Here is a 25,918-nt window from a genome sequence, read left to right as displayed (position 1 = left end):
GGGGCCTCAGCAAACTGGCTAACCATTTTGTCAGCAGCTCAAGGTGCAAGATCTAGAGAACTGGGAAAAAATAGGAAACATAAATAAAATCCCATGAATGAGTTCACAAAGACATTCCCAGAGTGGAAAAAAATCTCCATTAAAATGTTCGCTTTTCGGCAAGTATATATTTAAAAAAAGTAAAATAGCTCATTTGAATAAAATTAATTTCTTTGCAGTGAGAGCTGCTCACCTCGGGTGATTGGTTTAATATTTCTCATTAAATCACATGAAATGCTCATCAGCTCCCTCCATTGGTTCACATCTTAAAAATGTCCTTAGCAAATACAAAGAAATAAACATACTAGAATAGAGCTCTTAAAAGGTAGTTGTTGCAGCAATGGCCTATGGAGCTATGATGGGGTTTAGCTTTTGTTGTTTGGAGGAAGAAAGGGAAGACTATTTTTTTAAGAGAGGAGACAATCAATTCACTTCAAACAAGGGTGACATGTTTGAATGCAATTGAAGGGATTATATCATGGATTTAGCTCAGTTGGCCAGACGGCTGGTTTGTGATGCAAAGGGTTCAATTCCTATACCTGCTGAGGTTATCCATGAAGGCCCTGTCTTCTCAACTTTGCCCCTTGCCTGAAGCTTGGTGACCCTCAGGTTAAATCACCACCAGTCAGCTCTCAAATGGCCCAGCAGCCTCTGGCCTTCTGGGGCTGGGGCAACATTTACTGTAAGGCAGTCACACACAGAAATATTCCTGAGCACTATCTGAAAAATAATTTTGGGCCTCCAAGCGAAGTAGCAGGAGAGCTAAAACTACTAGAAGTTGGTGACTGCTGAAGTTTCAGATAGATCCAGGGTCTTGGGATGATGGTGTCTAGTAGCACATAGGAAACCCTGAAGGTGGGTTTTCCCCGCACAACTGCACCCCCTCCCCCCCCAAGCAATCCATCCCACCGTTGTGCAAACCAGAAGTGGTTCGAAGGTGGGTTGGGTTCAGGGTTTTAGTAAATTAACCTCCCACCTGGTCCAAGCCAACCATTTTCTGGGGATAAACATCTCCCCTTTGTACCTGTGCACATAGAGGTCACTTTAATCTATCTGAGATATTTACCTGTCTCTTCTCGTTGTGAGGACTGAAGCCTGTCCGTTCATTAACGAATGATGAGTTATTGGTGGTGATGCTTTGGAAGTGGTAGTGGAGGTAGTAGAGGAAGAATTATTGGTAGAGAGATCCAGCCCACTGTGCTTCAAAACACCGTCTTCCATATTGTGCACCCCGGTCACTTCTTTCCAGAGCTGCTGAATCTCTGCAGGACTTAAACCTGAAAAATTACAGCACAGATATGATTGAGAAATCAATAGATAAGGTCTGCACTCGTTGGGTAATGTAGCCTATCTATTAATCATGCCAAATCTGGATCAGTACCTATGAACAATGACCAAATATTCACTTGAATTCTAATGCTTTTTCTTCGCTAACACCATTCATCATGACCTCGGCAAGCTCTTCTAATATAGGTGTAAAAGTCCTTTGGGCTTTCCCTGCCAAAGGCTGTGACCCTACACAATAGTTTTTTGCTAACTCAAGTGTAAGATTTATGGATTTCCGAACAGTAGTCTAAGTTTATACCTCAGATTGAGTTCCAAACCATCGGCCCTCAATGCACATGTTTTACAATGCCTTGCCTCAAACTTTAAAGGGTATGTGTCGACACTACGTTGAAGAGACATTTGCGTGGATTTCTTCCTTTTATGATCTGGGTGTTAAGCATTGTCAGGGGGAAGTGCAAAAGAGGAAAACAGATGGTCACATGTTTGTTACAGATCCGTCTGTCTCCAACCAAAGGGAAATCAAGCAGGGTCCAATAGTGACAGACAATCCTCTCTGCATTGTGTTGTTTTCCTAGCTCTGCCTTAGCAATGCTTAATACTCAGTCAATAAAGATAAAAAGTTACCACATAGATAAAATAATTGTTTTTCTTAAATTTGTTCAAGGAACATGGGCATCATTGGCTGGACCAGCATTTTTGTCCATCTCTAATTGCCCTTAAAAAGGTGGAGCTGAGATTTCTTCTTGAAGCACTGCAGCACTTCTGGGGTGATTCCAGGATTTTAACTCGTTGATGATGAAGGATTGGCAACATAGTTCCAAGTCAGGATCGTGTGCGACTTGGAGGGAGGTTTCTAGTTGGCGGTGTTCCCACGCGCATGTTCCTTTCTACTTCTCGGCGGTAGAGGCTGCAGGTTTGGAAGGTGCTGGTGAAGTAGCCTCGATGTACTGCTGCAGTCCATCTTGTGTATGGTATACACTGCTGCCAATGTACGCCAGCCGCAGAGGGAATTAATGTTCAACTGGGGGCTGAGGAGCTATTCAAGCGGGCTACTTTGTCCTGGATAATATTGAGCTTCTAGAGTGTTGAACTGCACTCATCCAAGCAAGTGGAGAGTATTCTATTATACACGTGACTTGTGCCTTTTAGTTGGTGGACAGGCTTTGGGAAGTAAAAAGGTGCCATAGAACACCAAACGTCTGACCTGCCCTTGTGGTAATAGTAGTTATATGGCTGGTCCAGTTCAGCTTTTGGTCAATGGTGACCTTCAGAATGTTGAAGATAGAGGGCGGGATTTTCCCCTAACCGGCGGGGTGGGCCGTACCAGCGCCGAGGAATGGCGTGAACCACTCCGGTGTCGGGCCGCCCGAAAGGTGCGGAAACCTCTGCTCCATCAGGGGCCAGGCAGGCGGGGCTGGCGTATGCTGGCATCATCCCAGCGCCTGGGCAGGGGGGTTCTTCCCCGCGCTGGCCATGGCAGACCATTACATCAGCCGACGCGGAGGGAAAGAGTGCCCCCACGGCACAGGCCCGCCCGCGGATCGGTGGGCCCTGATCGCGGGCCAGGCCACCATGGTGGCCCTCCCCAGGGACAGTTTCCCCCCCCCTCCCCGAGGACTCCGCAGGCAGCCCGCAGAGCCAGGTCCTGCCGGTACGGACCTGGTGTATTTTACGCCTATCGCGGGCCTGAGAGTCGTCGGGGGGGGGGGGGCGGCCAATGGCCCCCGACTGGCGCGGCAGGATTCTCGTCCCCGCTGAAAAACTGGCGCTGGAGAATCCGGCAGCCGGCATCGGGGCAGGATTCACGGCGCCCCTCTCCGGCAATTCGCCAGCCCGGCCGCGGGGGGGTTGGAGAATCCCGCCCAGAATATTTAACAATACTAATGTTACTGAGTGTCAAGGAGAGAAGGTCAGCTTTTCTCTTGTTGGAAATGGTCATCACCTGTTACTTGTGTATTTCTTATTTGCCACTTGTCACCCCTAAAGTAAACATTTAATAACATAAACAACAACAACTTGCACTTAAATCGCACCCATGAAAAAGAAGATTGTCCCAGGGTGCTCACAAGGGAAAAGATAATCATGGAACAGACGGAGAAGCATGACTAAAAACTTAATCGTACAGATGAGTTTAAGAAATGTTTCAATGTAGGAGAGGGACGAAAGCGCGTGCACTAGAGAGGGAGCTTCAGAGAATGCGGTTGAGGTGACTAAAAACTCTGCAACCAATGGTGCAGAAAATAGGAAAGAATGTTTTGGGAAAACTAGAAGGTAATCATCTTAGAGAGGACAGCAAAGTTAGGGATGTTTGCTGTGGATGAAACTGTGAACAATGTACATTTCACATTTCCGAGTCAGGGAGCCATTATTATGCAATTTGAATAAAACAATGCATGCTATTTCACTCTGGGTTTTTTTTTAATTTAAAGTTTTTTGCCAACTGGGGGGAAATTGTAGCGTAGCCAATCCACCTACCTGCGCATCTTTGGGTTATGGGGGTGCGACCCACGCAGAGATGGGGAGTATGTGAAAACTCCACACAAAGAGTGACCCGGGACCGGGATCAAACCCGGGTCCTCTGCGTTGTGAGGCGGCAGTGTTCACTCTGTTTGTTGACAGAAGCCTGAAGGTTATCATAATAAGTTTCATGCTGCATGACTGTTCCATAACCTATCATTATCACAGTGGGGTGCCTGTCAGTTCATAGTTTGATCGACATGTTCAAGTGGTTAGAAAGTCTTTGATGTGGGCTATGAATTTAATTATTTGTTTTATAATGGATTGTAGGAATTTAAATATAGTGAATGGGTTTTTATTGATGGAAATATTTTTTTTAAATACTGAAATTATTAACGGGGACACTTTGAATTTCCTTTTATTTTATGTCATTAACCCTATATATGCCAAACCCTTATTCTATGCCTCCCCTAAGACTTTAGCCAATGTATTTCAAGTTATTCTAGTTCACACCATGTATTTACATCATTTATGCTACTACCACATAACCCACTATTGTTGAAGGTATGGTTGGCTCTGCTGATTTGGAGGTTTTCCTGATGGCTAGATAGCTGTTCATCTTCTTTTTCCATTCCTTGGTATTGAACTGCTCTTTGTTAATTTGGCAGTTGAGATGATAGGCATTTGTTAATTTCTCCAGTTTTTTTCCAAGGTATATGAACGCTGTGCTCACCCCCACAGCATTTATTCCTCAGCTTTTGCCATGCGCTCGCCACAGCGCATGTGGAAGTTCACGTTTCAACAACGGGACCTTCATTCCCACTTGTTTTGCAATTTTAACCAAATGTCTCATTACTTTCTTCTTTTCCAGTTGTTTTTTGAGCTTATGAATCTTTTCATTCAGCTCAACAACAACTCTGGTAAGTTGAATTGTTTCTGTTTCAGAGTTATCTGCAGATCTCATGTATAAATTCAACAGCTTCACATAAGCATTCAGCTATTTTGCGAATCGTTCTTCCACGATTACTGACTGCTCCTTAGATTCTTTCAATTCATTAAATTTGTTAGATCTTCAATCTGATCTGTAGAGTTTATTTTTTTTCTGCTTTTAAAGTCTGGATTTGCTGCTCCACAATATGCATTCCATCCTTCATGTTCTTCAGATTGGACCAAATTTCAAGAAATTCATCAGTTTTGGTTGTTAATTCTGCTTTCTAGCAATTCCTTCTCCAGTTCCTGGCATCTTGCACCATGCTTACTAAATACTTCTAATGCTTGAAGTTCATCAATTTTAAATGATTTTTGTTGAATTTGTTCATACAAGTTCATCATTTAAGCAGTTCACGTTCTCTTTCAAGTGCTCTACTTCCTGTGAGCAACATTCCAATGTTCTCATTAGTTCTGATTTTTCTTATCAAAATCATCTTTCTTAAATGAAAGGTGATTCTCTACACACATCAGTTTTTCTTTCATTCAACCTCACATTATGAAATTGTGCTTCTAATTGTTTCTGAGAATCCTCACTCTTTTGTGAGAATGTCTATTTCCTCTTGCCATTCTAAGTTTTTGATTTTATCTCCTCATACATCTCCTTGGAAAAGTAATGTTCACCCAAGCATTCCTCCAAATATACAGTCACCTTCTTCAGCTCTGTAGACCTTTTTTGTACCTCTGCACCACCTCAAAATTTAGTTTGTTCAGATCATGAACAGGTGGTGCATTAATGACTTCTGAATCACATGCTTTTGCAAGGTATATACTCAGCTTGAATCTTGATTTTCTGATTTTCCAATTTAGTTCCGATACAAAACTCTTCCAACCTTATTTTATTTTCCCTTTGTAGGATTTGTTTATTTTCAGAAGATATTCATAAGATAGCTTTCCTTCATTCACAGCCAGCTGCTCACTCTGTACTGTCACCTGCTGTTGCAGTTCAGGTAGTGCGTCAGGATTTACAAAAGGATACCGTTTCAAGACTTTTAGAAAGTTTCCTTGTGTGGTTTACTCGAGAATTGTCTTCTACCTTTTTGGCACTTTATAGGAAGTTTTCTGTGTCTCTTTGTAATCTCTGTGCGCTCTTAAACTTCAAGATTAAAATAATCATCAAAGGCCTTTAATATTTCGTTGATCCTGGGTGAGGATTCATCAATGTACTGCATTACAATTACTTCATCAGCAAATTCAGTAAAACAGTATAAAAAGATATTAATTTGGGCTTCCCTGACATTCTACTTCAATGTGATGTGCTCCAACGCTTTAAAAAGTCCAAACTGATCTGGTAAGTTGAAGTTTTGATCCATATTTTAAAAGTTTTGATCTGTAGACTCAGCTGTAAGATGTTACAGAAATTCAAGATGGTGCTGCTCCTGTTCATTTGAAGACATATGGTTTTCGTTATTTTTTCATGAAATATCGGTGTCAACGGCTAGAATAGTATTTGTTGCCCATCCATAACTGCCCTTGACCTGAGTGTCTCGCTACGCTATTTCAGAGGTTTGATGAAGTAGGAATTTCGGATGTATTTTATTAAGGTGCAGTAAGTGTTAAAAGTCTGGGTTCGTGTGTGTATGACTGCTGCAGTTGTGTTTTTAAAAATCCTGGTTTGAAAGGTTTTGGGACCCGGAGGTGCAATTAAGGCACTGTAAAAGCTTGGGTTAATAGAGTTTTGTTTGGATTAGGGGAGTTCCCTATGGGGTTAATTGGAGTTCAGTTTTGGAAGATGATCTAATTAATGGGAGGAGCTAGGGTATCAGGCATTTTGCAGAAAACCAGTTTCAGGTGAGTTTTAGATTGAGATGTGAGCAAAAGCCAAACATTCGCTCTCACTACAGTTCAGTTAAAGAGATATCTGTAGACAGATTAGCTGAAAGTTACTGAAATAAGCCGAGAAGCAGATACTGAAGAAATAGAGTCAGAGTTTCTGTATGGGTCTGACAGGATTCAGATCTTTTCTTTAAAACAGTGGCAAAAAAGCTCTCTCTCTCAAGGCAGACATTTCTGCACAGCAGGTATTCCTGAGTGCTAACTGTATTTGAAAGTGGATTAAGAGCTGAGATGTTTTTCTTTCTGTTGTTTGAGTAGAAATAAAGATAGTAGTTTAGGGGTATTGATTAGCATTGTTTAAGAGGCAAGCTACTTTTCTTCAGTGATGTGAAAAGACATTTTAATATTGTGTTGGTAATAAAGTTTGTTTTAATACACCATATCCCGATTTTTGGATGAAATCACTCCTGGAATGAAGTATCCTTTCCTCACAGTCTTACAAAACTGAAATAAAATATTGGGGTTTCGGTCCAGCATCCTAACCACTGTTCAGCTCGTAATAGAGGGCAGTAAAGAGTCAACCACATTGCTGTGTGTCTGGAGTCACATTTAAGCCAGACCAGGTTAAGACAGCAGATTTCCTTCCCTAAAGGACATTGGTGAAACAAATGGCTTTTTATAACAATTGACGATATGTTTCAATGTTACCATTACTGAGACTAGCTTTCAATTTCAGATTTATTCATTGAATAAATTTAGCGTGCACATCTTTGTGGGGGGAAACCTACACAAACACGGGGAGAATGTGCAAGCTCCACACGGACAGTGACCCAGAGCCGGGATCAAAACTGGGACCTCGCTCCATGAGGCATCAGGGCGAACCCACTGCGCCACCGTGTTGCCCGAATCCTAGCTTTCGCTCACCCCTGCTGGATCTGCCGACTCGGCAATCTGAAATTGAAGGTGGACCTCCAAGTGATCCTGTGGAACTCTCTGCTGCACTGAGGAATTTTCAATTTCTGCCTTCAGCTTCCAAGCCTTCCTTTGGAGCTTATCCCTGATAATTGTCCTCCTCACGTCTGCTTCTCAAGCTTTTCTTCAGGTCAGAATGCGTCTTTGACTTTTCTTGAAGTCCTCCAGAATTTTAGATTTTCCCTGCAATTTCTGCGAGGTTTGAGGTTTTCCATTCACTGCCACCATGTTGTAGCCACGATATGGAGATGCCGGCGTTGGACTGGGGTGAGCACAGTAAGAAGTCTTACAACACCAGGTTAAAGTCCAACAGGTTTGTTTCAAACACTAGCTTTCTGAGCACTGCTGATTTACGATTCACCTGAGGAAGGAACAGTGTTCCGAAAGCTAGTGTTTGAAACAAACCTGTTGAACTTTAACCTGGGGTTGTAAGACTTCTTACCATGTTGTAGATTATCATTTGATAGGTCATAATGAAATCTTCATACTCTTAAGTAGGTTAACTGCATCTATTTATTATCTCTGAGAACTATATACACATGTATAATTAAGGGTTCTAACTGGAAGTTGTCTCCTTCCTTATTTGTGCACATGGCTCTCTCCAACGTTTGACTGGCACCTTGGTGCTGGTCATGTGTTCTCTTACATCGCTGTGTGGGTGGCACTGTACTTAATCCCACACAAATGTTACGGGCGAGATTCTTAGGCTTCCCACAGCCTGTTTCTCGGCGGCAGGTGTCGGAACCTTCTGTTCTCGCCGCTGTCAATGGGAATTCCCATTGAATCCACCCCACGCCAATGGGAAACCCATGGTGGGGGTGCGCCACCGGCATGAACAGCTGGAAGATCAGGCCGTATTTGTGTCAGACCCTTACGCTACAGGCCTGACTCCTGCTAACAACCATGCCACCTCGTCAGAAAGAAAATCAGACCATGCGGAGCACTTCCTCCTGAGTCAGCTTTGTAAAGTTGACCTTGCGCTCCTGAATCAGGAGTGAAAATTCAGGCCTTACTCTCTGAGTCACACTACGACGCTACTATTTATGCTTCATTCTCAACCATCTTCTCAGTTGTAGAGGCTGCCTACTGCCATGTAACATTGGCCATATTGAATAAAAAGAGAGTAAAATGCATATTGTGTAAATCAGTAGGTTACAGTAGATTGCTCAAGTATATGTGATCACATGTTATGTTTAGCTTTACTGGGCAGTCATCTGTTGGAATCTATCATTGACCATTTACTGGTTTAAGCTCAGTTCATTTTACTATAATTTGACGACAATAAGGCGGTCATAGTGGTACCATCACTGGACTAGTAATCCAGAGACCCAGGGTCCTGGGTTCGAATCCCAGCACGGCAGATGGTGAAATTTGAATTCAATAAAAGTCTGGGATTAAAGGTCTAACGATAAAAATCCCTCTGGTTCCCTCATGCTCATCAGGGAAGGAAATCTGCCGCCCTTATACCCGGCCTTCCCGACAAATGACTCCAGACGCACACAGCAATGCAGTTGACTCTTAACTGTCTCCACCCCCCCCCCCCCCCCCCCCCCCCCCCACTAAGTACAAGAGCAATTAGGGATGGGTAATAAATGCTGGGTAATAAATGCTGGCCTAGCCAGCGACCCCCACATCCCAAGTATGAATTTTAAGAAAAGGATTCAGGAAAATGAACATTACTTAAACGAAAATTCTGCCTAGCCTCCAATAAAACATTCAAATGGAAAAAAATCCAAAGCATGAAATTATTCCTGTCCATTTTACCGCAAACTGGTCTGATTGCACCTTGCCCCAGAATCTCATATTTGTATGATTTTTTTTTTAAATGTCAAACTATTAAAAATGATTTTCTAGTCCCAGCATCAGTGACAGTTTCTGCAGACGTGCTGGTACTGTTGGATGATACACTTCAGCAGACATAAGAAATTGCCTTGGTAACTGAATTGTTTGCAACATTATTGTACCATCAGATTCAATTTATCGATTTTGCTTTTTGATTCAAAAGTTTCTTCACCAGAACAAAAAAGTAGAAAGTGAACCCATTTCCTTCTAACAGATCCTCATTCACCGCTAAGATTCCAATATGATACTGTTGGAAAAATTGTATACTGCATTTGGATACATTGATATAACTATTCACTTTCATCTTCTTGGCAATTCATTGAAAGCCCAGTATTTTACGCTCCTTGAAAGGTGGAGTCTTATTAAACCCTTATTAAATAGAAGCTCTAATCATAGCAAAGTTGGGGCTGCATTATTTGGATTTTCGTCACCCTAACTGTTTCCGGGAGGAAATTGTCACAATAGAAAGAAACAATATTATTGTTACTGCACATGTTTACTTTTAACTTTTCTTATAGAACTCATGCTCAGAATTTGTGACCATGCTCAGAATTTGCTACAAATTTGTTGCATGTTATACTTTCAGTACTTTAAATGTTATTCCACACAAACATTCACAATAGATAAATAGATAGCTAAATCACAATATTGCAGCTTTAAGTAGGATTTGCCATCCAGTACCTTGTGGCAGAGACTGGACTGAAAGGGAGGGCTGACCAGGCTGGATAGTGATGAGTCCCTGACGTTGTAAGTTCATCAAATGCTGCTGTTGCTGGATTTGTTGCATTTGGAGAAGTTGCTGTTGGAAGACAATCTGTTGGGCTGCCAACTGCTGCTGTAGAAAGATACATCCAATCATACAATGTAAAACAGGGACTAAACCCACAGAGGTAAACAATTGCAAACCTCATGACTTCAGAAGAACAATGCCCTCGACCAGTAATAGTGATGAATTCAAGCTTTATTTATCCGTGATGGGGGTCACTTTTAAAACGTTAAATGTTTTTACGATAAGCAGTGAGATCTTATGCTCTTTTTTTGCCCCTTGTATGACGTGCTAACCGTCATTGGTGCTGCTCTTGCAAGGCGGAACGCACGCTAACTTTCAAAGCGGGCATCAAAAACCCACTCTCAGACGGTCATCTCCATGTTGTCAGGATTGTTAGAAAGAGAAAAGCAACTAGAAAACAATATGGCACATGCCACATTCAACTCTATATGCCAACCAAGACACTTGTCATTATGCCTGTTCGTCATTTTGAAATTTTCAAATATATTTTTTCACGATTTAACTGTTCACTGTAATACTAATTTCTGGGTGTACAGTGAGAGGAGCAATTTGTGCAAGAATAAAAATTTTTACTCAAAATATTGCTTGATTTATAATTAAGTGTCTCAGTCCACTAACAAGAAACTCCGGTACTGTCCTCCTTCCAGTTTAATTGGCACCGCCTTCATTACAGAGTGACTAATCTGTTTGTGTTTGGAGAGCGAGAAGATCTGGAAGAGATGGGTGTTATGCTCATGTATATGCAAATGACATGATGTAACATTTCAATGATTTTTCTGATTAATATCCTTTTTTTAAACTTATTAGTATGATCTTTTTTTTATTAATATGATCTTTTTTATCAATATGATCTTTTTTATTCATATGATCTGAACAAACCCAAAAAAATTGTCAAATGATTTTCCTAAACATGACATCTCTTTAACAAACATGTCATAAGGACTAATTTGTTAATGCAACTCAAGTAAGCCGTGGCAAAAACACAAATCCACATAATTTTTGGGAATACTTACTAAATGTTATTTTGTAAAGATTAGGACAACTGATTTCGGCTCTCAAAACAAAAACCCTAAAATGCTAAGGTCACCTATAACATTAAACTTATCCATGCCCATTGTATAAAATCTTCACAGCAGTAGATCTTTATAGTCAATGCTGCTTTTGCAGCTGAATAAGTTTAGTCCTTAGTGGCCCATGAATATGGTCTCAAGTGATCTATTAGTAAACTGGGATGTAGCCCTCATAGCATTGCCCTGTTAGCTTTCTTTTCTTCTCTTGTCGGAATACATTAAAACTGGGAATACATTCAAGGCGGGGAAGTGCCCTATTACAGGAAAGCGTCTAACTTCCAATTTTTTGTGAGGCATTACAAGACAAACTGGAGTTCTTGGGCTCAAGAGGATATGAGAAGGCAGTCACACTTCAGAGGAAGACAAGCTGCTGTGGAAGACCTTTTTGCTTTAGTTTGGGGAAAAGCAAAACTTCTGATGCACTCACTGGAAAACAGGCTGCATAATGGAGCAAGTCATGTGGATGGCCCAGGGCCTCAGGAGAAATAAGGGAGCAATTTCTATTCCATATTTGATGGCTGTATGAAATTCTGTTCACAAATCCAAACAGAAACAATGCCTCAGGAGGTCAACGCTGTTTCCTGTACGTTTGCATAATGTGTCTCTTGAAGACAGTGTCCACGATACCTGCTGATCAATTTAACTACCTCGGCGTGTTTTGTTTGTATTATGTTTATATTTGATGCAGTTTGCTGACAAGAGCTAGGTAGGCCAGGGAAACGGGCCTGTCAGGTTGATTTATGAGCACATCAAACTGTAACTTTCTGCTCGCCAGTCCAAACCTACGGTAGCAGTTCATTAATCAGGGACCTGTGACTTTGAAGTCTATGCTCAACCTGGGTTTTTAACAGGAGGCTAAATTTGCATGCTCTCTGAGCTGTACCTCTGAGGGAAAAAAAAACGAGGCTCCCTCGCCAACTCAGAATCTCTGTGACTACAAGATAATCAGTACTTTGTCCATCATACAGCTTGCTCTTTGTACACTGTGATTCATTAGTGAACATTAAAAGACAGCAGCTTTGGATTATAACTCTCGGGTTCCGTACTACAAAGAAGAGGAACATGAAAGTATTACTGTCATTGTTATTGGACTCAGCAAAATCAGAATAATGTATCTTTGACAGATAGAACTTTATTACAGGAAAATTGTGATCTTATCCTGCCTCCCTCCTGCCCCCTTTCACCCTAAACTATTATGGAGGCAGCCTAGTTAGTCAGCACCTACCTCTTTTGATTGCTTGCCTGGGTGCTGCTGTTGTTGCTGCTGCTGCTGCTGTTGCTGTTGTTGTTGTTGTTGCTGCTGTTGCTGCTGCTGTTGTTGTTGTTGTTGTTGTTGCTGCTGCAAAAGCTGGAGATGCAACTGTTCCTGCTGTTTTTTGTAGAACTCTTGAAGCTGTTGCTGAAAAATAATAGATACTGCTGTACAAAATGGTGCCAAAATTAGAAGTGCGAAAAAGAACTGGAAGGTAAAGCAAAGCAAATTCCATTGTCTTTTTTTTTGAAGACAAAACCCCATGGTTAAGTTCTGAGCGGAAAGTTAATTAATCTGTCAGTCCATTCAGCTGGATGTCACAGGACTGCAATTTCAAGTGATATGACTGAACAGATCCTGAATGTGGCTGTGCAGGATGCTATTGCAATTGGAAACTTCTTACATTGCTTTTTCAGGAATCACCTTTGCAAAGGTATCTTTAGTTAACAGCACGGCATTAGAGCTGCTTAATTGAATGCATAGATTAAAATCTATTGTACAGTTTATAAAATTCCGAACATGATAACAAGATGAAAAGCAACAACCTATGATACTCTTGCGTCAAAAGCATAATAAATGTGTCGCTTGACAACAAATAACATCAACTCGTTTAAACTTTATTGCTCACGTTTTCAGTGTCATATGTATATTTAATAACTAACAGTACTTAAAAAGAAAACAGAAAAGAAATTGTTGTTCTACGAACTTTATTTTAAATATGGACTAATTCTGGTTCAGCACATGTTTAGAATATAGCATTATAATACTGTGCAATTACAAAATAATTAAATTGGGCTTCATGAAGCAATTTCAATTGTGTGTGTGTGACTTGTCAGAAGCAGGTGTGCTGCGGGTGTTCTCATACCTGCTGTAACATGACTGCTTGCTGCTGTTGAAGTAGAGCCTGAAGCTGCTGTGGGGACAGCACTTGCTGCTGAAGGATCTGCTGCATCTGCTGAGGGGTGATCACCTGGGGAGTCATCATGGCCACTGACACAGGCACCTGCTCCAGCAAGAGAGATTCAGAACATCAAGCCAAACCAGCATTCTGCAACATGCTGTGTGCTTTGCTTGGTCTTGCAGCACTTGCTGAAGGAACAACATTTTCAAAAAAACGGTGAGATGCCCAGAATCAATGTTTGCCTTCTACCCTCTGCACAGACATGCTCCTACAAGATTTCTTGTGGCAATTACATTTGTTTCCTTAGGTGCTGCTGTACCTTATGAGCAACACCTTGCAGTAAGAGATGGAGGAATACAATGAGAGGCTTTCTGAGATACACTATTTGAAGGCTTTGCTTGTACTAACCAGCTCATAATCTGAAAAGCTTGTCAACCTGCCAAGTTATTCACCCTCTGAAAAAAAGCAATTACTTTCTTCCTTGAAAAGGCAAATACCTTCTAATATAAATAAAAAGTCAGAGTAAACATTTTCTCTTCAACATTTTCTTACTGACTATTAAGAAAGTGGTATGACAAATTCAGAAAATGAGTTATTATAGTGACAAGTGATTTAGTTTGATCTAATTTAACAACTTATTTCAATTTGAAGGTAATCATCGTTCAATGGATTTTCAATGGAGACTATTTTTAACTAAGAAAATGAATGTTAATTTTTTTAATTTCTTAGCAAAAGCAACCCAAAGCATCTGCTGTAAAATTACAGTGAATACAAAGGATGATAATTCAGCACTTGAGAACTAATGTATGAAATTATATCAGCATTTTCCTAAACTGACCAGAAAAACATTTCATTGCGGTTGGTTTTGCCAGTAAAAATACAGGGTGTGTAAAGCTAGCAAGTTACAACAAAGGACATATATTATAAGCAGTTATACTTTAAACAAATTAAAACCTTATTTTCCCCAGACAATTGACTTGCAACTTACTGAAGGAACTACAACATCAAAATAAACCCTCACATACAAATTAGTTAATTTGTGACATCTAAGTATTTTGTTGTTCGAAAATTAAAACATCCCATTAACCACATTGTTCAAATTGGTGCGAATGCCCAGTCAGCTGGGAGGTGTGTTTTTGTGAATTGTTAGCAAATGTCTTACAATATAGGAAATGCTATAACTATAGGCACGTACTATGATACCAAAAACACGCAACCTGAGAAAATAAACATGAGAAGCAAATTTCTGTTTCCACTGGTTTGGTGGTGACCTATGGAGCAGATCACCTGACCTTTATAGACCTCCTCTAATTATCATTCCAAATTGCCAGGCTATCACCAAGTAGTGAAGTCAAAAATTCAATCGGTTCTCTTGGCAATCAATTAAATTTACTGAGCAAGTTATCCTTATGGGGCGCGATTCTCTGAAATGGAGACTGTGTTCGTGCCGTCGTGAACGCTGTCGCATTTCACAACGGTGCGAAACGGGCGCGGGGACAACCGATTCTGGCCCCCACAGGGGGCCAGCACGGCACTGGAGAGGTTCACGCCGCTCCAGCCTTACATCCTGGCAGTGGTGAAGCGCCAACCGACGCATGGGCGGTAGACTCGCGGAATGCTCCGGCCCCCAACGCAACATGACGTGGGGGTTTGGGGGCCGGAAGTGGAACAAATGGGGCGGGACTGATCGGTGAGCCCTGATTGCGGGCCAGACCCCATTGGAGGACACCCCCCCCCCCCCACCCCCCCCCCCCCCCCCCACGCTTTTCCCCGCACCACAGGCCGCCTCCCGACACTTTGTGCAGAGTTCCTGCCGGCAGCGACCAGGGGTGAACGGTGCCGGCGGGACTCTGCCGTTTCCGTGCGGCCGCTTGGCCCATCCGGGCTAGAGAATCGGCGGCCCGACTGCTGACAGCGGCCCGCGACGCGCCAAACGCGCCGGCGCAAATGGCACTGATTCTCTGCACCTCTGCCGGCGCCGGTGCAGCGTGGCGCAGTAGCGCCGATTCTCCAGCCCGGCACGGGGCTGGGAGAAGCACGCCCATGATTCTTTGAATGCTGGGTTGCCTGTATCAGGGAGGTTTAATACTCAGTTTGTACTGAATGAGCTGTTCTCAGATGGTACAGCTTTTGAGGCCCTGTAATTGCCCACAGGACCCCGAGATTTGGAAAATGCATCAGTGTTTGTCTGTCGGATCACTATCCAGGGTTGTGCCCCAAATGTTGTGCATGTCTTTGCCAGGAGAGAAGAGGACTGAGTTCAACTGAGATGCCCTGAAGGTTCACACAAGCCCAATTTGGTGAGGATTTCGGTGGGAGGAGGGAAGTGATTGGAGTTGATACAGCCATGCACTGTACGGAACAACACCCCCACTGGTAGCACAGTGGTTAGCACCGTTGCTTCACAGTGCCAGGGACCCGGGTTCGATTCCCGGCTTGGGTCACTATCTGTGCAGAGTCTGCAAGTTCTCCCCGTGTCTGCGTGGGTTTCCTCCGGGTGCTCCGGTTTCCTCCCACAAGTCCCGAAAGACGTGCTTGTTCGGTGAACTGTACATCCCTCAGTGTACCCGAACAGGCGCCGGAGTTTAGCGACTGGGAGATTTTCATAGTAACTTCACTGCAGTGTTAATATAAGCCGACTTGCGACACTAATAAAGATTATTATTATTAAAATAAGGACAACATTGGTGAAAGAAAAACGCACACACATGCTTGTGTTAAATTTAAATTTCTCACGCAGTTTTAATTTGCTCCTGTGTTTAAAAAGCCATGGTTTTAAAATGCTATAAATATATTGGGTGAGATTCTCCATCCAGCGATGCCTGAACCGGGAAACACAATTGGGAGAAGACTTGCCCGTCAGCCGAAAATCATGGCTCTTGACTGCGGGGTGAATGCATTCTACCCCGCACTCTGGGGTGGGCACGCAAATTGTACAGTGAACACCGTTGGCATATCATTAACAGACCCACCAAGGCATTCTCCGGGCCTCCAGCGATGCTCCGTCTCCGTCAGGAGAAATTACCTCCAGCGAGGTTCACTTGTGGTATTTAAAATCGGGAAGCAGGCTCTGTGGCTGCTAAGGATGCTGGCGGGGGTACAGACACTGGCCAAAAGCACTATGGTGTGCTGACAGTTGTGCCATTGGCTGACGGCATCTGCCAGGGCTGGGGGTGGGGGGAGGGGAGTAGCAGGGATGGCTAGGAGGTGGGCCGTGGGGCGGCTGACTGCCCTCTGGGAACTTGTGCCAAGAGTTGAATGGGTGCCTTCCCCCCTCCCTCCCCACACCAGGCCACCCCCCCCCCCCCCCCAGGTACCATCTGGCCCCAGCCGACCCATCAATGGGATGGGCGTGCTCCAGCGCAACCATGCCATTTTCTTGTAATATATATATTACTCTTTTTTAAAATAAATTTAGTGTACCCAATTAATTTTTTCCAATCAAGGGCCAATTTAGTGTGGCCAATCCACCTAGCCTACACATCTTTGTGGGGTTGTGGGGGCGAAACCCACGCAAACACGGGGAGAATGTGAAAACTCCACACGGACAGTGACCCAGTGCCGGGATCGAACCTGGGACCTCGGCGCCATGAAGCAGCAATGCTAACCCACTGCGCCACCGTGCTGCCCATATATTACTCTTTTTGGCTCGCCGAGTTGTTGAAATATAGATGCAGTCTTCCAGTGATGATAAAGTAATTTAATGAGTAATATAAAATAATGTTGAGAGTTCTTTTTACTTAATACTGAACTAGTAAACAAACAAATAGCTGTAGGTTAAACAATTAAATAAGATAATGCTATATACTGATATCTAGTAACTTCTTCTCTCTGGCTGTCTCTCTCCTGTACTCTCTGCACTCCTGACATACTTTCCTCGAGGAACGAGTGGGAAAACCTTTTATAGGTCCTGATAGTGTTGCCATCTAGTGTTCAATTGGCTGTACTTTCTTAACATAGTCTGATCATGTATTACTACATCCAGAGATCACTACACCAGTGTATCTTCTTGGCTGGGAGGAGGGTGTGTGGGGAGTGGAGTGACTATATGCAGCTCCTGATTGTCAAGCTCTCCAGTGGCAATCATGACTTCATCGTAGCGCACACCGGCATGCACTGAAATTGCACTAGTTCCACGCAGTGCCGGTGCGAGCCGAGTAACGCGCCCTGAATCACTCCAGGACTGCCATTGCTTTTGCCAACGTGGAACACTTGCGATTCAGTCTTAAGTCTCGCAAGCGGGGAATCTCGGCCATTCAATACAAACAACACTATGGAATCTTATAGGGGAAAAAGTTACACTATAGCACCTGTCACATATTTTACAATCAGCTGTAGTACCTATGGGCGCATCAGTGTAAAATAGTAAGAGGGCTGAAAATACAAGAAGGTATGAGACTCCAGGTGATGGTTTGCGATACTCAGGCACAGGATGAACTTAGCCACATATAAAATGAGTTATTAACCTGGAAAATGGGCGATGGCCAGAATCTGAAAGGACATGAATAATGCCAATCACTGTAAGGATTCATGTATGCTATCTGTAACATGTCTCTGATTGTTTACCTCCTAACCCAACTAAAGTGTAAAATGTAGCAAAAAAATTGCTTTCATAAATAACTGATACTCAGGCAGTTAAGAAAAATAACATGTTATGCCACTGGTTTAACATTGGGCGCGATCGAACGGCCGCGCCACGCCCCACTCGGAGGCACGACAAGGTCATTAAATCCCACGATGTGGAGATGCCGGCGTTGGACTGGGGGGTGAGCACAGTAAGAAGTCTTACAACACCAGGTTAAAGTCCAACGGGTTTGTTTCAAACACGAGCTTTCGGAGCGCAGCTGAGGAAGGAGCAGTGCTCCGAAAGCTCGTGTTTGAAACAAACCTGTTGGACTTTAACCTGGTGTTGTAAGACTTCTTACTTAAATCTCACAAGAGGCCTTTTGCAAGATTTGTGATGCTCAGAATGCCTCGCGAGATCTAAGGAGATCTCATGAGACGTTGTAATTTGAACTTCACCCTCACTGGGTGATACCCAGATTTACATATTTAAGTCAGCAGCTAGGCTCATTTAAATATGTAGGTGCTGGATTCTCCCAAGCCCCCGGAATGAGCACCTGCTCCTGGGAGACCCTGCCACGGCACCGTTTAGCACTGGTCCACACAAGCGTGGACTAGGCCCAAAGCATGCCGGGGAAGGGGGTCTCCCAGGCCATCGGAGACGGCTGTTGGTTGGGCCTGGACAGGGTACCCTCGCACTGTCGGCCTGGCAGTGCCACCTGGGCACTTTGGCAGTACAACCCCGGCACTGTCAGAGATCCCGGGTGGCACTGTCGGTCTGCCAGGTTGCCCGTGCTGGGGATCGGGCCTGGGGGTCACCTGCCCTTATGATATTGGGTGAGGGGAGCCCGAGAACCTCTTAACAGGTAAGTTGGGGCATTGGGGTGGAGGAATCAAAAGGCCATGGTGGGGGGTTGAGAGATCGGTGCAGCATTTAAAAATGGTGCCCCGATCTCCTCCTGCACCGAGTACGAGCCAAGGTAAATGGAGTCCCGGCGTGGCGTTCCTTACCAAGGCCAAATTTAAAAAAGAGTCCCGTTTGATTGTGGGGTAATTGCCAGCACTGCAGGTGGGAGAACACCCCATTAAACGTGCCTAAAACAGGACTTATATATCCTGTTAAATCACACCCAATATCACTCGTGACACCATGGACAAATTTTTAAATAAATGCCGTAAAATAACATTTATATGGCCAGTAATTATGGCCACAGTCCAGTTTTACGGTTTATCTAATACTTACAGATCAAAATTCCTCACAGTTTTTGAAAATCTGAACCCCCAAATAAAATCCCGCAATCTCCTCATGTCATTTTCCACAAAGCTTTTTGGGTTGGGGAGGGGTGGAGTTAAAGACATTTCGCAACTTCAGATAATGTACATACATGGAAAATACCGGATGGAAAAGATGCACGGCATGAGGGATTTTCAGCCCAGCGGCAGGGGTGGCCCGCCATTGGCCGGCGACGGGACCTTCTCGTCCTGCGTTGTCAATGGAGTTTCCCGCTGAATGCCCCCCTCCTCCCCCCCTTGCTGCTGAGAAACCCCCGCGGGAGGGTTGCCGCTAGGAACTTTCCGGCCCATGGTTCTGTGGTATCTGAACATTTTTCATGGGGCAGCTTTTAATCCTGAGCAGGTTTCCAGCAACAAACCGCTGCGTTGAGTTAATTTGCCATTCAGCAATGGAGGAGGCCACGGAAGATTATTTCAACCTCCAGTCCTTCTTCAAATGCCACCAGAATGAGGGGATGGAGCAGCTGCCAACAGGGATGCCTCGGCCTGGTGTCAGCTTCCAGACAAGGCAGAAGCGAGGGGAGGGCTCTATGGAAGGGAGGATGGGAAATGCTTCTCTTAGTGGGACTGGAGGGTGAACTGCCACTGACGCTGAGCCCCAGGAAGTAAACATTAACTGGGTGGCCTCATCGGTCTGCAGGCCTCTTTTAGTCGGGGCAGGAGGTGGGGACAGTAAGGCACTGTGGCTTCCCTGCTCAGGCTTGTGGTAAAACTGCATCGGGACGTTGTTGATACAAATGGAATCCAATTAGAATAAATGTATGAGGCTCTCGCCAGTTTTCTGCGGGCATCTTATTGAGGGAGGCAGTGGCATAGTGGTATTTTCATTGGACTAGTATTCCAGAGACCCAGGGTAATGCTCTGGGGACATGGGTTCGAATCCCACCAGGGCAGATACAAATCTGGACTTTAAAGTCAAATAGCGACTATGAAACCATTGTTGATTGGTGTTGAAAAGCCCATCTGGTTCACTAACGTCCTCTTGGGAAGGAAATCTGTCATCCTTACCTGGTCTGGCCTACATGTGTCTCCAGACCCACAGCAATGCGCTTGACTCTTAGATGCCCTCAGGGATGGGCAACAAATGCTGATGCAACCAGTGATGCCCACATCCGATGAACAAGTAAAGAAACCTGATGGATCTGCAAAACCTTGGAGTTTAAATTCAGAATCGGCCGGGGCAAGATCGGCTGAGTAACCTATTCCTTTTTAACTGCCCACCCATTCAGTTCCCGCCAGGTGGATAAGATTAAAATTGACCCCTCAATGTTAAATAAAGACAATAAATACTTTTCCTCCACTCAGGAAAATGAATGTGGAACTGATTGGTTGCCTTTTTTTTAGAAGCTTTGAACTGCGAACTATCCTTGTGAATTTTGTATCAGATCATCTTAAAGCAATTTCTACCAGGAAATAAATATACCGTTCATCCAATCTTACTTTTGATGCTATTTATGCAACATAATATGCTGCCAATATGTGAAGAGGTCAAAATGGAACTTCGAAGCCCTCTCTTGCTAATAAAGCTGCTCAGATTATTTTACACACATCTTCACTTTAGGCCTTGACATGCCCTTGTTGTTCTTTTCTCTGAAAGCTAAAGTTCTCCTCTTTGATTAGCTGAAACATTTGCATGGTCACTACACATTTTTCATTTTATAAGTCATTATGCATTAGCAGTCCTGATCACCTAGCTTGACTAATCCTGATGAACTGAAATCACAGCTGAAGGTCAAACTACATCCCGCTGCACATTCATATTCAAACAAATCTACAGCATTGTTCCCGGAGTCCTAAAACTTGGTGAATTAGAGCCAGCAGAATTTTGATCTTACCATTTAAACCTTAGCCCTTGCCTGAAACTTTACATTACCGAAACATTTACTGAACAAGCAAATGCCTGCGGCCTAGTATTTATATTGTCACATCAAAAGCATTTAAAATGAATGAATAAATTAATTAGAACATTTAAGTTTCAGATCAAGCACGGTGGATACAGTTTTGCTGATGAACGTTGCTGTGGACAAGCGAACCTAGACAAGACACCATTCCCGGTTACAATTCTTAGATGCTTTAATCTACCCTGATTATTAAATATTTTTGACACACGACACTGCAACATTAATGTGCAATTCTAAATCACATTGATGGCTTTACATCAGCTTCTACATGTCCGGCGCTACTCACTTCAATTTTTCGAAAAACACGTTGCTAAGTTGTTGACAAAATCACCCACAAATTATTCTAACTGATATGGTTTCTACAAAATACAGAACTGTACCCAATAAAGCTGACTCTCTTTGAAAATTAAATACTGTAAACATGGAATTTAAGCTTCTTTTGTTCTATCACTCTCTTTCCAGCAGATTGATGGATGATAATCATCTTAATTTCACATGCTCTTCAAAACAAAAGCTACAGAAGGCAACACAAGACACCAGCCCATTCATTTTAAGACCTGCATAATGCTAATTTCAGCATTTATCTGCATGGTTTTCTGCCTGATGTATCAGGGCTGGAGAGATGAAAGCAGATAAGTAATTGCTCTCCTGGTTCTTATTCTTCACTGACAACCCATAAATTTAATTTTACACACACATTCATTTACATTTTCAAGTATATGACATGATAATTGCTGGAATATAACACCTCCATTCCTGTAGATACAGCATTGGGCTGACTGACAAGTACGGTGAATAGAGAGGAATAGAGGTTGAATTGCAGTAAATTTTACTTCTAAAGATGGGGCTATGAAGGGCTAACAGTAATAAGCATTTTCAAATCAATCTTACTGAAAACATTCTCACATAAAGGGAACAGTTTAGCATCAACTATCCCATTCTCAGTACCTCTGCTTTATTTCTGTACACATCTGAATTACTGTATTGAAATAATCAGGTAATTGATGCTAAATTTGCTGTCAGAATTTAGGAAATTAATAGCTACTGTCAACCGAAATGCATTTTGTCCTAAGTTTATTTTATTTGTACAATATCCTTAATGTACTGGCATGGCGCACTGGGATTTTTGAATTACACTACTTTAGAAAACATCAGTTAAAAACAAACAATTTTCTCAAAGACATCTTTTCTTTCCCATTTTTCCTGCAGGAGTGTATTTTGGCTTTCTAAAATATATATATATATATATAAAGACTACAAACTGACTTGCTATTCTGTGGCTCCAAAGACAAGTTCAAGAATGGAACAAAGCACTCCAAATTGGATCCTGATGAGAAAACATCACCAACTTCTCAGAAGAATTTCAGATCATTAAGATGCTCTTGCTGCGGTTGGAGTCACTGATGAGGCACTCTAACTGACAGAGGTCAACTTCAATGGAGGCAGGCAGGAAGAAAAGGGAAAACTGAGGTAGATTTACTGTGAACCTTGCACCAAGAGGCTGGGCAATTACTCTGTCTGAATACCGACGGCTAATAACAATGGATCAAAGATTGGATAGCTATCCTAGAAGCCCTCTAGTCTGCCAGCTTGCATGTTTTTTTTTCACAAGCAGTTCTATTTGGGGGGGAAAAAACATCAGAAAGACGATGTGCCTTAGCCAGAAACACCACAACCCAGCTTCTTTTGTACTCTCAGCAAAAGCAAAAACAATGCACAAAGCGTTAATGCAATTCAGTGGCTCAACTAATCTGGTCAATAAACAGAAAAATCTAATCTTGACATTGTTTCAGCAAGCCAAAACTGCTTTTTTTTTTGACAGATTAAAGAGCCTCGCCTCTCCACAAATGATAAAAGAAAACTGAAGAGGTGCTAATAACCATAGTCACCTTTTCTCAAAATATGTAAGTCTGGGGTTGTTCAGAAGTTAATAGTTTTTTTTTCTAAAACTAGCAAAGACGATTCAAATTATTTTGAGAGAACTTCAACTTGTAAAGTTCTAAATACCGGGCACTTTCCAAACAGAACTAAACACTAATATTTAGGAAGGAAGCTTTCAAAATAAAAACATTACAGCAATACCATATCTTATAGACTATAAATAATGTGTCTGATAATTATTGCAAAACTTGACAGATATCTTTCTATGTACGGTGTCATTTATGGCTGTTCGTTTCCTGTGTGAATGGTTTATGGCATTTTAATTATTAGCATGTATAATTCTGGTAAGCTCTGTTCATCAGGTCAAACTTTTAAATCACTAAAAAAGTTTGCCAACTGGAACAGACGAGCCAATAAATAATGGAACAAAACAAAAACACTGCTCCACTTGTGAAAATGAGATAAATCTGTATTTTTACAACATTGTACGAGTTAGACTTGTTTTGGTTACCATGTTTAGCCAGGGACCAATTACAATTCTTGCTCCACAATTATTGTTTCACACTGGCTTTCACTCCATTTTTTTTTAACAGGCGACCCATGGGCAGATAATGAGCTCTGCCAGACTTACCTAAACCATCATTGCACGAGCGAGAGACGTGAGGACTGCGTTTCAGCCAAATATGGCTGGTTCCACACATATCTCACTGTCTTTCACTATCACTTTGCAGCAGCGAGTTTCACTCGGAGGTTTGTGATGCTACAGGTAATGTGAAGTCCATTAGGTCGTACTCTTCATAGTATGACACACAGTAAATTACAAGTGCTTCAAGCAGCTCAGTGAATTACAGTTCATCACTTTCAAAAGGTTTTCCACTACAAAGCTACAAAGATATATCAGATCTGGCAGTTAGAATCCAATTAACACTCTGGTCACAGTAATCAGATTGTACATGTAGAACTAGCATAATTCTTTTATTGCTCCCGTGCATTTATGCAGGTAAATTTTGTTACTGTTATTCCTGCATCTTTAAACTAACACAGCCAATTGACTATAGGTTATAATTCAGGTTATATTGGACAACTCCAATGAAACTCTCAGTTCCAACAATTCACGTTACTTATAGGTATTGCTATCCGCAAAATGGTTTGTTTTTCCAGTGGTTTACTTCCACTTGACATCGACTGCATGCGATTAGATGTCTACAAAAAGAATTGCAAGCAATTTTAACGTTGAGTAGCCTATTTACAAGAATCTGAGATTTTTCCGTAACCAGCAGCTGATGATAGGGTTTTCCAAAAAATTCTCCTGATGCAGTCTTGTACAATGTAACTGACATATTAAATGACATTTACTTGCTTACAGCAAGCACTTGTCAAACCAAACCACTTACTGCAGCCCCGTTTGTGATACCCATGACAGAATTCAGTGGCATTTAGGTTTTGTTGGTACATATTTCTTCCATTAAAATAGGAAGATATGAAACAGTTGTTGACAATACAGTCTTCTGGGAACGAATCGTGTTATGATGAACTCAAAAAAAAAATGTCTTTGAAATGTTTAAAACCACCCCAACAAAGAAACTAGGCTGTTTTCTTCAAATGTGATCAGAACTTTTACTAGAGTCTGAGGGTATCTTTAACGGCATTTTGTTTTGTGTGGAAGCATAAACTATTGAGTTGTTGTAATGAATGAAAGGGGCATTTTTAACCCTCTCCACCTGGTGAAAACCAGGTTGGTGGGCAGTTAAAATCATCCAGTCGACACACCTACCGTCACCTGCAAGCATCCTGTCCTCTTCAATATTAACCAGCATCGTTTTGAGCAGGTGACAAGGACACCTGCTTAAAGCGAGTGTGATTCCGGGTTGGATATGCCGATTGGGGCACAATGACCTGAATGGAAGCTTTAACCTTGAGCTGAGCATGAAAGTACTGTGATTTTCCCAGCAGCGAAAGACTATGGGCGCAATATTCCCAAAAAGGCACATAGTCCCCCATGTTTCCCAGCTCTCACAGCGAATAAGGAACTTGAATGGGCAACACGTGGTCAAGGCAGCACACCGCCCCATTTTGTACAGTGGGGAGCTTCGCTCGCCAGAACGCCCCATTGTAGCGCGAGATCGGGACGCCATTTTTAAATGGTGTCCTGATCTTCAAGACTTCTGAAACAATCCCCAACCTCCTCCCACTCCCCGCCAGCCCAAATGCACAATGGGAGGGTTACACTTCCCCTCTCATCCACGCCGGGCAACCCTGGCCTGATCACAGACCCAAACAAATACCAGCGAGGCACCTCGGCCGTACCAACTGGGCACTGCCCCTGACAGCTGGCAGTGCCACCTGAGCACCACCAGGCTGGCAACACAGGTGACACTGCCATGGTTCCAGGCTGACACTTCCAGGATACCCAGGTGGCACCAAAGGGCATGCAGCTGGGGCCCTCCGAACAGCTGGGGGAACCTCACAGGTGCTGCTCCATCCTTTAGTGGGGACCAGTTCTGAACTGCCCTTGCCCAAGGTCTCTGAGACAAAGGAGCTGCTTCCCAAAGACTCAGTTACCTCAGGAATCTGCACATTAGAGTGAGGCTAGCTACCTCGCTCTAATATGCAGATTTGCCAAAAGGTGATCCCGCCCATTGTGGGCGGGAATCTCCTTGCAACATCTCGCGTGATCGAGTTGAGTCACGAGGCGTTGCGAGCCGGGTGGATCCCGGAAGCGTGGGCTCCTGGCTTTCACCGGTCACGCAGCGGTGAGGCGAATTCCTTTTCCGGCGCAGTCTGGCCATTGGATCGCACCCTATGGGATGAGTATCCAGGAGAAGAGGCCATTGCAAGGCAGGTTTTCATTTACTTTTTTTGCGGACAAGAAGTAGCAGGAATGGCTCTCTGGGTTGCAGGATGATC

At 43.1% G+C, this 25,918-nt stretch overlaps 1 protein-coding gene across 6 annotated transcripts in view; it reads right to left on the bottom strand.

Annotated features, from left to right (window-relative positions):
- Positions 1 to 25,918, bottom strand: part of foxp2 (forkhead box P2) — a 460,612-nt gene that overhangs the window by 87,215 nt on the left and 347,479 nt on the right. For 5 of the 6 annotated variants that reach the window (XM_038780768.1, XM_038780769.1, XM_038780767.1 and 2 more), the window contains exons 4-7: positions 13,338 to 13,475; positions 12,446 to 12,619; positions 10,042 to 10,195; positions 1,106 to 1,316 (exon numbers count right to left, since the gene is read on the bottom strand). In XM_038780768.1, the coding sequence (XP_038636696.1) occupies positions 1,106 to 1,316; positions 10,042 to 10,195; positions 12,446 to 12,619; positions 13,338 to 13,475 (677 nt within the window). The remainder of the gene's footprint in view (positions 1 to 1,105; positions 1,317 to 10,041; positions 10,196 to 12,445; positions 12,620 to 13,337; positions 13,476 to 25,918) is intronic. The other variant, XM_038780772.1, reaches the window with a different exon arrangement.

Source organism: Scyliorhinus canicula, chromosome 20 (genome assembly GCF_902713615.1).
Source record: "Scyliorhinus canicula chromosome 20, sScyCan1.1, whole genome shotgun sequence".
Lineage (NCBI taxonomy): Eukaryota > Metazoa > Chordata > Chondrichthyes > Carcharhiniformes > Scyliorhinidae > Scyliorhinus > Scyliorhinus canicula.
This window is presented reverse-complemented; position numbering and strand designations above follow the sequence as displayed.